This window comes from Cnephaeus nilssonii, assembly GCF_951640355.1.
Source record: "Cnephaeus nilssonii genome assembly, chromosome: 14".
Classification (NCBI taxonomy): Eukaryota; Metazoa; Chordata; class Mammalia; order Chiroptera; family Vespertilionidae; genus Cnephaeus; species Cnephaeus nilssonii.
In genome coordinates, this window is record NC_137085.1 from 20,690,776 (window position 1) to 20,704,259 (window position 13,484).

Genomic DNA, 13,484 nt, shown 5'->3' on the forward strand with positions numbered 1-13,484 from the left:
ATGCTAATATGCATGCATACAAGTCCTTTGGTTGATCTCTATCTCTACCTACTTTCATCCAAGCCATTCCTTCATCTCCCATAACCCAGTGAATTCTGCCAAGACCCTCCCTTCACTGAGCTGTAGCTAAAGGGTGCAAAGAATTCAACTCAGATAATGACACTGGAATCTGCACTCAGCCCAAAGGTAGTGTCTTGGCTTTAAAGAAGCCCAAAAGAGTTTCTATTTCCATGGAAACCCGAGTTTGTTGAATGAAACACAGAACACTGAAATTCAACAGTTCTGTATTTCCCATAAATACATCACTCTGTGAGAGCTTTGCTGGGTGAAAGCGGCAACCAGAAAAATTCATCAGTAACTGACAACACAGACTGAGTACCGTCTAGGAGTAGATGACCTTCTTGAATCCCTATTACAATGCCGGGAATGCCACTAAGATTAGGTAACTATTCCAGGGCTTCCTCTTCTAGGACGTTTCTGATAATCCACTGATATAGCTTCGCCTAGATTTGAATGATCCACTTTGAAAAGTGCATCAAGCACAATAGGAGATATTTGAGCGCTGCAGAAACTTATTTTGGCCTTTTTTTTTTTCCACATTAACACTGGCCATCCCTCCCAGCACTCTCCCCACCAGTCGGTACATTAAAATGATTAACAAACACAATGTTTGTGAAGAAGAGGCAACCGCAGGGTAATCAAATGCATTGTTATTTTTTTTAAAAAATCATTTCCCTAGCTCAGAGTACATAATGTCAAATTGGCAAAAATACCCTATCTTCTTGTGCTGCCCACAAACTGAGAAGAAAATTAAACACAGGATTGTTTGTTTCTTGTTTGCATTTCTCAGGGTGTGAAGCATTCATTTTCAAACCTCCAAATCCCTACACTTTCCATAGTGCAAAAATTTCACCTCCATTCTGATTGAAACCAAGGTACAGTGTTTTTCCCAGAAGGGCCACATTGTCCTAATCTACAAATCTGAGGGACAAAGGCTGTTAAATTAAGAAAATAGTATCTTTGAGAATATGCTGTCTTAGTTCTCCTTTTGATTCTAATCCTTTTTGGGAAAGCGTTTACTAGGCCAGGGAAATCAAGGAGAAAAGTCCAACAACAGGTTTTTTCTACTGACTTGCCTTCTTTGCTAGGTCATTTACTTTTAAATGCTATATTTATTTTCAAATGCATATAGTATCAGAGTATTCTTCTTGTGGCCTTAAAAACAACCATACTAAAAGAAAAAAAAAATAATCAGACTAGATAAAAGAGTAAATGCTTGGCCCTGGCCAGGTAGCTCAGTTGGTTAGAGCATCGTCCTAATACACCAAAGTTCTGAGTTTGATCCTCGGTCAGGGCACATAGTAGCAACAACCAATGAATGCATAAATAAGTGGAACAACAAATTGCTCTCTCTCTCTCTCTCTCTCTCTCTCTCTCTCTCTCTTTCTCTCTCTCCCTCACCCTTATTCTCTCTCTAAAAATCAATCAATCAAAATTTAAAAAGAAAAGCAATTGCTAATTAAAATTAGAGTTTTTTTTAAAATGGTAAATGCTAGACCCTAATTTCTTTTAAGAGAAATATTACTACTACATATTTTACTTTTAAGACATATCACTATGTACTATATTACATTTAAATATAAACAACCTGAAAAGAGAGTTTTTGTTGTTTGTTTCGGGGGTTTTATTGTTGTTGTTTGTATCTTCTTAACATACAGGCTGAGGACACTGGAAAGTTGAATCTAACACACTGCAGTCAGAATAGTTCAAAAGTTTTTAAGATAATCCCATTAAGTCTGGAGCTTATTTTTTAAATAGCTTCAAGAATGCATTGGGCCTAAATTTGTGGGGGGGGGGGGGGGTGTTAAGAACATAACTTAAATGATCAAACCTAAAGGTTCACGAAAAAGATTTTAATTTACAACTTTTTAATGTCTGTGACTCATTTTCTGCTCTAAAAACTTCAATCCCCAATGTTTGGGTTTTAAAGGCAATGGATTTGGCTACAGAAAAGAGTGGACTCTTTCTCCATTTGGTTTTGGTTTGCCTTTTGGTTATTTTTGTTTGTGTTTTCGAGTTGGTTTTATTACAATGCCTTGGCCAGGCCGTTCTCTCACTTTTGTCCAACTGTTTTGAGAGGCCAGAGTTACGAAGGGCTTTATTTTCGGTCGCCTCCATAGAGCTTTTCAAAGAAGGAGAAGAATCGGGTGGAGAAAGCAAAGGAAGGGGAAATAGTACCAAGCCAGTGAACTCGCAACCAGAGAGAAGCGTTATGGACAAGCAGGGCTCCCAGATGAATCGTTTATCCAGGCAGTTTTGCTCACTTCCTTCATCCTACAATGAATACTTACTGGGCACTGGTCCTGAAGACGCCACAGTGGAACACAAGCCACACACAAGTAATCAGATAATAGCAGTCCACTGGGCAAAGGGCATGGCCGAGTCACCGCACGGCTTTAGTAGAGCTCAGAGGAAACAGGACGAACCTGGATGGGAACTAACAGCCCAAGGGACGATTCAGAGGGGCTCTGGGGTTTGAGAATGAGGAGGGCCCCCGAGGGGAGAAGAGGCATTTCAGAGAGGAAAAACAGCCAGTGAAAATACACGGCGTGTGTTCAGAGACTAGAGGGAACATCCCGTTAACGTTTAGGGAGGGTGGGGCCAGCCCCTAGAGATGATCCTGTAAAGTCTGTTAGCGCCAGAATGGGAAGAGATTGGTACATCAGGCTCAGGAGTTGGGTCCTGCTCCCTCAGCCTGAGGGGAGCTGGCAGCAGGGAGGTGAGCAGAAGGGAGCTGGTGCGCAAAGTGGATTGGATCTAGCAGGGAAATTCCAGTGGGACTATCGGGGAGGTGAACCAGGAGAGGCAACAGTTTGAAGGTTACAGCAATAATTAAAAGCTACACATAAGGAGTGCTTGAAACAAGGCAGCCCAACTTGCAGTAGGAGAGAGACAGACAGACAGACAGACAGACAGACAGACAAACAGACAGACAGGCTTAGGAATGGAAACTGTTGAACTTCCTGGATACCTGGGTGCCCAGTTCAAAGAAAATGAGGGAGGAATCAAGGGCAACCTAGGTTTGTAGCTTGGGAAGCTGGGAAAGAATGAGGAAATAACGTGGGGACAACTATGAGAAGAGTCTGGGTGACAGGAGGCTCCTGACAAGAATGGGGATTGATGAGAACTGAAAGGAAAGACGGGCTTCCTGCTGACAGACTGTTCAAAAAGGAAAAGCACATTATTCATTCATTCAACAAACACAGAGCATGACCATGTGCTGGGCAGGCTCTGGACTAGGACTTGGGGATACCTACCGTAGTGGAGAAAATAGCTCCTGTCCTCATGAAGCTTAAGGTCCCCCAGAGAACACTGGAGATAGTAACACCCCACCACATGCTGAGTGTCAAGTCCTGTGCTGAATACTTGACTTGCAAGATCCCACCTATCCTCCTCATCACTTTAAGACGTAGGTGCTATTAACATCCCCATTGCATGGAAGAAGAGGCAGGCAGAGCGAGCGAGGTTAAGCAACTCGCCCAGCTAGAAAGCAGCAGAGCCAGGACACAAACCCAAGAAATCTAGTGCTACCGCCCACTTTCTTAACCTCTGCACAAGACTGGGCCTTAAGAGAGCTGGAGTGTCCAAGGAGATGCAAGTGGAGGCTGAGGGAAGCCTTTGCCTCCTTGTGAAAGTGCAAGCCCCTCGCACAGTTATTCATCAGGAGGTGTTTCATTTCAAAAAACAATTTGGATACTTCAAATTATCTCTTGTTCTCTCCTCATTAAAAGCTTCTCTTCTCTCCCCCCCCCCCAATAAAATAAAATAAAAGCAGCTCCTTCTAAGTCCTGTGGAGCCAGGTGCCCAGATCCAGGGCCCAGTTCTGGTGCAGCCCTCACTGAGACCTTGACGCAGCTTCCTCCATCTATCACACCCCTGCATGGCTCCATATTAATCCCCCAGCACTAATGGTTTCCATCACACCTCCTGCCTACTAATGCAGTTTGTACTGAAAGAAAAAAAAATCTATAATTCCAAGGACGTTAATAATTAACTTCCATACCACAAAACTTGTAATATCAGTTTGCTGAAATAAAGTCACCAGTAAGTATTTAATTCTTCTTTAAAGGGTGTCTTCTATTATTATTATTTTAGAGTACAATTTAGTCATCAAAGGTTTACTCATCCTCATGTTTATAAATTATACAGGGCAGCAACTTAACTCTTCTGGACCTACCTGTTCTGGAGAGAGGGAGGGTCATAACCCTGTTGTCACACCAGGCACTTGCCTTGGAAGGAGATGATTTGTGAACTCGAAGTTCCTTACCTCTTTTAGAAATCTGAGGTGAACAGAGAGGTTTCCCTTTGTGATGCAATCAGAGGACTCACCAGATAGTTGCCTGCCACAAAGAAGGACTGGCTTTCTTCCTCCAAAAGACCTATTGGGAAATTCAAGTTTGTCTTTTTAAGTCTCGTTACAGAATCTTGTCTTGATTATATGACATAATAATAGTGGCTTTCCAATTCATCTGTGTAATACTGTGTGTGTGTGTGTGTGTGTGTGTGTGTGTGTTTTTTCATTGTGGTTGGTTACTTTTGTTAAAGGGCAAGAGCTACTGCCTTACTTCGAAAAATTAAAACAAAGCAGAGAAAAACCGTAGGAACTGGCTACCTAAGTTGGAAGCTCCCAGGTCCTGACTTCCATGTCTACATCCTGAGGGGGATGGCTGCCCATCAAGGGCTCATCCAAGTTCATTGGGGTTTAAGGAACCTTGGCCGTCATGGAAAAGTGGGTAACTTTTCCACACAACCCTGAAGTCCTAGCATCCCAAGTAATGTTTTGTCTTCACAAAGACGGGGGAGGGGGTAACAGGTGTTTCTTTTCTTGAGTCCTCCTTTTGAAAGGGGCAGTATCTTCAGAGTCAAAGTAACTGGCCTGCTCCTCTGGGGTGGGGTTGAACCCCTCTAGGCCATGGGAGGGAGGGGCAGGGTTTTCCAGTCAAAGCAAGGCCCGCCCGCCCCTCTCGCCACCGTCAGGCCTTCGCAGCCCTCAGCCAAAGCCCAGTTAGGAGCTGGAAGTCATCTTTCAGGGAGTCTGATGCTCCGGACCTAGGACCTAGCGGTGGCCGAAAGGGCCCAGTGAATTCGGGGGGGAGACGCATTCCAAGCATGCTCCTGAGGTCGGTAAGGAGCGGGAAAACCAGGGATAACACACACTCTGAGGAAACCTCATAGGGACCATCGTCTCAGGACTCAAACAGGTGACCACGACGTAACGTAGTAGGCAGCTAGAGCTCAGTGGAGGTGAGTGCACACCCTGCCCAGGGACGGGGCTTCGACGCTTTTCCAAGCCCCCCTCTTCCCTTTTGTTTCCCGGGCCTACACGGGGCGGCCTGAGCGGCAGCGTTTCCCGGTGAGGGTATCGGTGGAAAGACAGGGCGGGCGGAGCCCTCGGCGCGCCCGAATCCAAGCTAAACACCTCGCAGGCGGACGTGCAGCAAGCGATACCCAACACCACACTCACGTTTATTTAAAAAAAAAAAAAAGGTACTCTTTGCCGACAAGATGAGGGCGAAAACATTTCCCGGCTGGAAAACTACTGATCACAAACTAAGGGGGGACTCGGGGCGGGGAGGCAGAGTTGTAAGACTGAAATAACGATCGCCGCCGTTTCCTCTTCTCTTCCCGGTGGAGAGGCGGCGGCCGCCAGCGCCGGGTGCCCTTTTGGAGACTGGGGTCCCCCCGCAGCGCTCCACTTCCTGGCCAGGTCCCTCGCGGGGAGGTGGACCGCTCGGAGCCTGAGCCAGGCGAGCGAGTCGCCGTTTGACCTTCCTCTCGCCATTTCACCTCTTTGTGACTCAGTTTCCTCACCCATAAAGTGGAAAGGAGAGTGCGAGGCTTGTCAAGTGCTTTGAGATTCCCTGGCTGAAAGGTGTCTCCCTCACAGCCCCTCTCTGTCCGTCCCCACGCCAAAGCAAATCGTGAGCCTTCCTCGCTCCTTCAAATGTCAAAACCTTGACTCCTTTCCCCATTCCGGTCTCTTCACGCCCTTCCCAGGAGAGGAACACCCCCCTCCACCACCACCACCACCACCACCCAGGTTCTCTCAGGCCCCCAGTCTTCGTTGCACGGTGCTGGGCACCCGCCTCCTCTCGAAACCCCCCAGCCCCCACCCGGCAGAAGAGCCCCCGAAGAGCCGTGCGAGGCCAGGCCAAGCTCCCGCACCGGCGCTCGGGGCCGGAGCCCGGCTCCCGCGTGCGCCCTGGAGGGACGGAGGGCTGGATGAGTCACGCGGATAATCGCGCTTTTAGGGCGCAGACAGCGGCAAGCGCGGAACCCACCCCCCTCGGCCCCCACCAGCCTTCTCAGCCGCAGGATTCGAACCCAGGGACTGCCCTGGCCTGGCGGCGACCAGACCGGAGACCGGACCGGCGCCCGGTACCCGGAGCCCCACGCCAGGCCCGCCGCCGGCGTCAGCGTGGCTCCCGCCCGCCAGCTGCCGGGCTGGCGTCACGGCCGGGCTGAGCCCCGCCCGCGCCCCTCCCTCCCCCCCGCCCCCACGTGCGCCGAGTTTGTTTATTTAGCTGCCATGGCAACGCGCGGGGGGCCGCTGGAGGGAGGGGAAAAGAATGGGAGGGGCGGGGCCTGGAGGCGCGCTGCCGCTCGCTGCCAGTAGGAGGCGGGGGGAAGGGCGGGAGAGCCAAAAGTTATAAGTAAGGAGTGCGCGGCGGCTGCCGGCAGTTCTCCTGCCCGACGGAACGAGCGCCGCTGCGGGCGCGCGGGGAGCAGAGGCGGTGGCGGGCGGCGGCGGCACCGGGAGCCGCCAAGTGCCCCTCCCCGCCCCTCCGGCCCCCCACCCACCCACCCGCCTGCGGCCAGCGCCCATGGCCGCGCGCGCCTCGCGCAGCCCCCCGGACTCCGCGCCCTGTGCCGCCGCCCAGTCCGCAGATCCGCGCCGCCGCGGCCAGTCTCACCTGGCGGCGCCGCCCGCCCGCCACCCCGGCCACAGCCCCAGCTCTCCCGGCGACAGCCGCGGCGACAGCGATAGCGGCGGGGGACTCTGCTGAGTCGAAGACAGCAGCCCGGCCACCGGACCTACTTACTCGCCTTGCTGATTTTCCATTTTTATAAGAGTTTACTACTTTTTAAGAACTTTTGTATACAAAGGAACTTTTTAAAAAAAACAGGCATCTACCATTTATATTTACTCCAAAGAAGAAGGATCTCGGGCAATTTGGGGTTTTGGTTTTGACTTCGTTTCTAAGTCTTTTTTTTCCCCTCTTCGTTGACTTTGGGGTTCGGGTATCCCCACTGCTTCGGCCTCCCGAGGACCTTCTGGGCCCCCACATTAATGAGGTAGGTGCAGCGCGGGGCGAAGGGAGGGGGTGCGGGTCGGGGTGGGACACGCCGGAGTGGTGATCGAGAGTGGGCCCCTGACTTTTGCCTCCGTGTGCGCCCCACCCGGCCCACAGGCAGCCACCTGGCGAGTCTGACATGGCTGTCAGCGACGCACTGCTCCCGTCCTTCTCCACGTTCGCGTCCGGCCCGGCGGGAAGGGAGAAGACACTGCGTCCAGCAGGTGCCCCGAATAACGTGAGTGTTGCCTTTGGCCATGGGGGTAAGCCGGGGCTGGGGGGGGGGGGGGGGGTAGGGGGGTCTGTGGGTAGGGTGGGGACGGGCGGAGCCCTGGGTCACCGAGGACCACCCCGGGGTCAGGGGAGGAGGTGGACACTGCACGGGCTCCGCAGCCTTCCCGGGACGGCTTCCGCGCCCTCGGCTCAGCCGTACGTGCGTGTGGTCTGGACGCGGCGGCGGAGCCGCCGGAGGCGCACACCGGGTCCGCACACGTCCTCTGGGGTGCAGGCGGCAGGGCAGGCGCGCGGCCACCGGGCGGGAGGTGGTTGTGTCCACAGACGCCGGCTGGGCCCGAGAGCTCGGCGCGTAGGCGTCCCCGTGGCTAGGACACACCGGGAGAGCCTCGGGTGTCCCAATTTCTGGGACGGCGGGAGCGTCTCAGGGATCTGGCGGGGGAGGGACTCGGGCTGGCCAGCCGAGGCGCTTGCTCACACGCAATCGGGCAGGCACAACCTAATACCCTCCGTATGGACGCACCGCCTCTCCTCGGACCCGGGTGTGGGTCGAGATTGCAGCCCTGGCCCTGGAGCTCCCGGGCGCTGCCTGGCTGCCTGCTAGTTCCCCATGCCCGGGCGACGTAGGCGCGCCGGGTCCGCCCGCGTGTCGGGTGGCCGCTGGAGACCACCGCTGACGGCCCCTCTCCCGCCCTGTCCCCGCAGCGCTGGCGGGAGGAGCTCTCCCACATGAAGCGACTTCCTCCTCTGCTTCCCGGCCGCCCGTACGACCTGGCAGCGGCGACCGTGGCCACCGACCTGGAGAGCGGCGGAGTCGGGTCAGCTTGCGGCGGCGGCAGCAACCCGGCGCTCCTTCCCCGGAGAGAGACGGAGGAGTTCAACGATCTCCTGGACCTGGACTTTATCCTCTCCAACTCGCTGTCCCATCAGGAGTCCGTGGCTGCCACCGTGTCCTCGTCTGCGTCGGCCTCCTCGTCGTCCTCCCCGTCGAGCAGCGGCCCTGCCAGTGCGCCCTCCACCTGCAGCTTCAGCTACCCGATCCGGCCCGAGGGCGGCCCGGGCGTGGCACCCGGCGGCACCGGCGGCGGTCTGCTCTACGGCCGCGAGTCTGCGCCCCCTCCCACGGCCCCTTTCAACCTGGCGGACATCAACGACGTGAGCCCCTCGGGCGGCTTCGTGGCCGAACTCCTGCGGCCCGAGTTGGACCCCGTGTACATTCCGCCGCAACAGCAGCAGCCGCCAGGTGGCGGGCTGATGGGCAAGTTTGTGCTGAAGGCGTCACTGAGTGCCCCCGGCAGTGAGTACGGCAGCCCGTCGGTCATCAGTGTTAGCAAAGGCAGCCCGAACGGCAGCCACCCGGTGGTGGTGGCGCCCTACAGCGGCGGGCCGCCGCGCATGTGCCCCAAGATTAAGCAGGAGGCGGTCTCTTCGTGCACGGTCGGCCGGCCCCTGGAGGCCCACTTGGGCACGGGACCTCCTCTCAGCAACGGCCACCACCGGCCCACGGCGCACGACTTCCCCCTGGGGCGGCAGCTCCCCAACAGGACTACCCCGACCCTGGGAGCCGAGGAACTGCTGAGCAGCAGGGACTGTCATCCTGCCCTGCCGCTGCCCCCGGGCTTCCACCCCCACGCGGGGCCCAACTACCCACCCTTCCTGCCAGACCAGATGCAGCCGCAGGTCCCACCACTCCATTACCAAGGTCAGTGCTGGGGATTCCTTGTTGGGGCTGGGGAGCACTGCGTGGGCCAGGGCCCACGGGATGAGGCTGACCACCACCCCACCCCCCCTTCTTCACCCCTAGAGCTCATGCCACCCGGGTCCTGCATGCCAGAGGAGCCCAAACCTAAGAGGGGGAGAAGGTCGTGGCCCCGGAAAAGGACAGCCACTCACACTTGTGATTATGCGGGTTGCGGCAAAACCTACACGAAGAGTTCTCATCTCAAAGCACACCTGCGAACCCACACAGGTAGGGGGACAGAGGTGGTGGGAAGGAGGGGGGGGTGTCCAGCCCCACCCGATAACTATGGTCTCCCTTGGGATGTGGGGTACAGTCTATCGCCTCCATCTCCTGGATCCCGGGAGAGCAGCAAACCGGCGCCTACTTTTTTGCCCAGGAGCCTTTTGCTTGATGGATGGTATCAGTGCTTGAATGTGCAGTTTTGTCAGGCCTTTGAAAGGCAGGGAGATTCCAGGCTGAACATGGGCCTCTCCTAGCAAAGCATTGCCCTTATAACCCAGAAATTATACTTTGCAGTGGATGGGATTTTTTTTAATCTTTTTTTTTCTTTTTTACTTTCTAGACCATTTTCATTAGCGGTTCCCTTCCTAGATTCACCCTTTCTATTTTTAGTTCTAGTCTTAATGATTAGGTTTTATTTACATTTCAAGAATGTAATGGTTCCGATTGCTGACATCCTGGTTTAGGATGAACTTCCATGTCAGCGTCAGTAGGTACACAAGGTCGTGTAGTTGTACTACTCAGGAAAATAACAGAAATGTGGGTACAGGAAAAGTAGCCTCCTGTGGCTTTTCAGACCCAATTTAGTGGGATAGGCTATTATAACTTGGCTTGGGCTACGAGAGACACACTAGCAGACATAATTTCCAAATTCATTGCTACTACTGTGATATCTTGACTCTAAAGGAATGAAAATGGTAGCCCTCTCGAAGTGTAGGTTTAGGTGGATTTGTGTGTTTTCACTGCTCAACTATCCAGCTAATGCCTCCTTAAATTAAAAAAAAAAAGCAAAAAGAATATACATAACGCATTCTTATAATCTGAACGTTAATATGGTGTTCAGTGGTATAAAGACATTCCTGGGTCCTTTCAGAGTGGGGTACTTGGGGAGTTGGTTTTAATATTTGGGCTCCAGTTTTTCAAATGGCCAATTCTTCGTCGTCGTCGTTTTTATTGCATCTCTGTTTTTATTACTGATATCAAAATTCGATCTGCTTTCTGTTTCAGTGGACTTATCCTGGATTGCTATGTCTTCTTGGATAATTGACCCCCTTATCATTATGCAACACCCCTCTTTATCCCTGATAATTACCCTTGTTCTGAAGTCTGCTTTCTCTGAAATTACTATAGCTACTCCAGCTTTCTTTTAACTAGTGTTAGCATGGTATATGTTTCTTCCACCCTTTCGTTTTTGGGGGGTTTTTTGTTTGTTTGTTTTTGTTTTTAGAAATCTCATTTTTTTAAATTAAATTTATTGGAGTGACATTGGTTAATACAATTACATAGGTTTCAGGTGTAGCCACCATCTGTCTATTTTTCATCCTTTAGCAATGGCTTTACCGGCTTCATTTTCCTGTTACAGGTGAGAAACCTTACCACTGTGACTGGGAAGGCTGTGGGTGGAAGTTTGCCCGCTCAGATGAACTGACCAGGCACTACCGAAAACACACTGGGCACCGCCCCTTCCAGTGCCAGAAGTGCGACCGGGCATTCTCTAGGTCGGACCACCTCGCCTTACACATGAAGAGGCACTTTTAAATCCCCAAACAGTGGATGTGACCCACACTGCCAGAAGAGAATTCAGTATTTTTTTTCCCTTTACACGGTCTTCCCAATGAGGGGAGGAGCCCAGCTGGAAAGCACTACAATCATGGTCAAGTTCCCAGCAAGTCAACTTGTGAATGGATAATCAGGAGACGGGAGGAAGCCCAAAGACAAATCAATGAACAGATGGGGTCTGTGACTGGATCTTCTATCATTCCAATTCTAAACCCGACTTGAATATTCCTGGACTTACAAAACGCCAAGGGGGTGACTGGAAGCTGTGGATATCAGGGTATAAATTAGATCCGTGAGTTGGGAGGGGGGTGGGGGAGGGAAGACCAGTATTCCCTTGAATTGTGTTTCGATGCAATATACATATAAAGATCACCTTGTATTCTCTTTGCCTTCTAAAAGCCATTATTATGATATTAGAAGAAGAGGAAGAAATTCAGGTACAGAAAATGTGTTTTAATAGCCTAAACGATGGTGCTTGGTGAGTCTTGGTTCTAAAGGTACCAAATGAGGAAGCCAAAGTTCTCAAACTGCTGCATACTCTGACAAGGAAAATCTATTTTTGTCTTCCGATCTACATGTATGACCTAAGTCAGGTAAATACACCTGGTTTACTTTAACATTTTTTATGCAGACAGTCTGTTATGCACTGTGGTTTCAGATGTGCAATAATTTGTACAATGGTTTATTCCCAAGTATGCCTTAAGCAGAACAAATGTGTTTTTCTATATAGTTCCTTGCCTTAATAAATATGTAATATAAATTTAAGCAAACTTCTATTTTGTATATTTGTAAACTACAAAGTAAAATGAACATTTTGTGGAGTTTGTATTTTGCATACTCAAGGTGAGAATTAAGTTTTAAATAAACCTATAATATTTTATCTGAACATTGCTTTTTGTTTTGTTTTCCTCCCGGAAAAGGTAGGTAACAGAAATGTCAGTTTAAACACAGGGGGCAGGACATGAGAAAAGCACACTAAAAAGCCAAATTTTATCTCAACCACAGATTTAGAAGAAGACTTTAAAAGACTACTTCGTTTGGCAATAAATGCAATCCATGTGGTAGGGCTGAAAGCGCTGAGTTAATGGAGCTCACAGAATTAAATTTACCTGTTTCAGGTTGCTTTTCCCAATGTACGTACAAGTACAGGGAAGCAGTTCCCTTACCTGAGTATGAATTTCCCGGGAGAAAGAGCCCAATCAATCATTCTTCAATTTGCTCAGTTTAATATGAAAGTATCCATAATATAAACACACATTCCAGGTTCACATTTTAAGAGATCCTTATGGTTTTTCTTTAAAATGAAATGAAAATATAAAAATCTGCCTCTTAGAGGCCTGGCCTTGCATTCAGGACAATTTGTAACAAAAGAAACTTCCCACAGCGGAGAACCCTAAGAACATAGTTCCACAGTGCCCTCCTGAGGATTAAAGGCCTCATTTATGCTTCGTGTGTGTTACAGATATTACTTCTAGTTATAACCCTAAAGAAGTCGGCATCAAAGTTTCCAGCAGATTGTTTTAAAACATCATCAGTCCTCTGAAGATGGCTTGCCCTTTTATTTGAACAGACCGAAACCAGAGAATTACAAATTTTTCAAAGTCACAAAACTAAATGTAAAGTAAAAGTAAATTTTTAAGAAATGTTTTTGTAAGCTTATTTCTGAAGTGATTAAAGCTTAAAACTGCTCTGAGACTGTTTTGAGGTGGGTCCCTATGAGTTTGAAGTTCATTTGTGGTAGTCACAAAAAAGGAAAAAGCATTTGTGACACTTGTTGACACTAGATATTTGTAAGGGTGATGTGGGTGACGGATTCACGTCAAGTGGATGGAAGCTGACTGGCATTTTCTTTCAACTGCTTATTCACCATCCACGATATCCAGTGTGTGCACTGTGGGTGCATTTTATAAAGGGAATCAAAAATAGCAATTCATAAGAGGCTCATGGTGGACCAACACAAAGTATTTCTCCTGGCTTTTTAAGAGTCCGGCATAACAGAGGAACATGGCATATGTCTTAGCTTAAAAGAAAACAGGTGCACCAACAGGATGGAATTTTATGTGGCCAAGAACATATTCAAGGCATACTTAATGACATGGAAAAATGCTCATGGTATGTTAAGTGGAAAAAGCAGGATATAAGACTATAAACAGTATGATTCCAATTGGATAAGTTTAAATGCGTGTGCCTTGAAGGAGAGAGAGAAATAATAGAAAAGAGTTGCCCTAGCTGGTTTGACTCAGTGGCTAGAGCATCAGCCTGCAGACTGAAGGGTCCCAGGTTCGATACTGCTCCAGGGCTCACAATGTGGGTCATACAGGAGGTGGCCAATCAATGATTCTCATCATTGATGTTTCTATCTCTGTCTCTCTCTC

The 13,484-nt window shown here is 50.1% G+C and overlaps 1 protein-coding gene across 2 annotated transcripts; it reads left to right on the plus strand.

The window, feature by feature from the left end:
- Positions 1-6,736: 6,736 nt before the first annotated feature.
- On the plus strand, positions 6,737-12,659 carry KLF4 (KLF transcription factor 4). 2 transcript variants are annotated; one of them, XM_079790361.1, is made up of 5 exons: positions 6,739-7,356; positions 7,473-7,593; positions 8,295-9,291; positions 9,394-9,558; positions 10,913-12,658. In XM_079790361.1, exons 1-5 carry the CDS (start codon positions 7,352-7,354, stop codon positions 11,086-11,088), a joined length of 1,464 nt encoding a protein of 487 aa, XP_079646487.1. In that variant the 5' UTR covers positions 6,739-7,351; the 3' UTR covers positions 11,089-12,658. The 2 variants fall into 2 exon arrangements, with proteins under 2 accessions (XP_079646486.1, XP_079646487.1); XM_079790360.1 differs by having other exon boundaries at positions 6,737-7,356; positions 8,295-9,558; positions 10,913-12,659.
- The last annotated feature ends 825 nt before the right edge of the window (positions 12,660-13,484 follow it).

Bases quoted from the DNA above. Each gene is read 5' to 3' on its own strand.
- KLF4 (XM_079790360.1), top strand. The intron at 7,594-8,294 runs GTGAGTGTTGCC...CTGTCCCCGCAG, and splicing joins CAGCAGGTGCCCCGAATAAC to CGCTGGCGGGAGGAGCTCTC. The intron at 9,559-10,912 runs GTAGGGGGACAG...TTCCTGTTACAG, and splicing joins ACACCTGCGAACCCACACAG to GTGAGAAACCTTACCACTGT.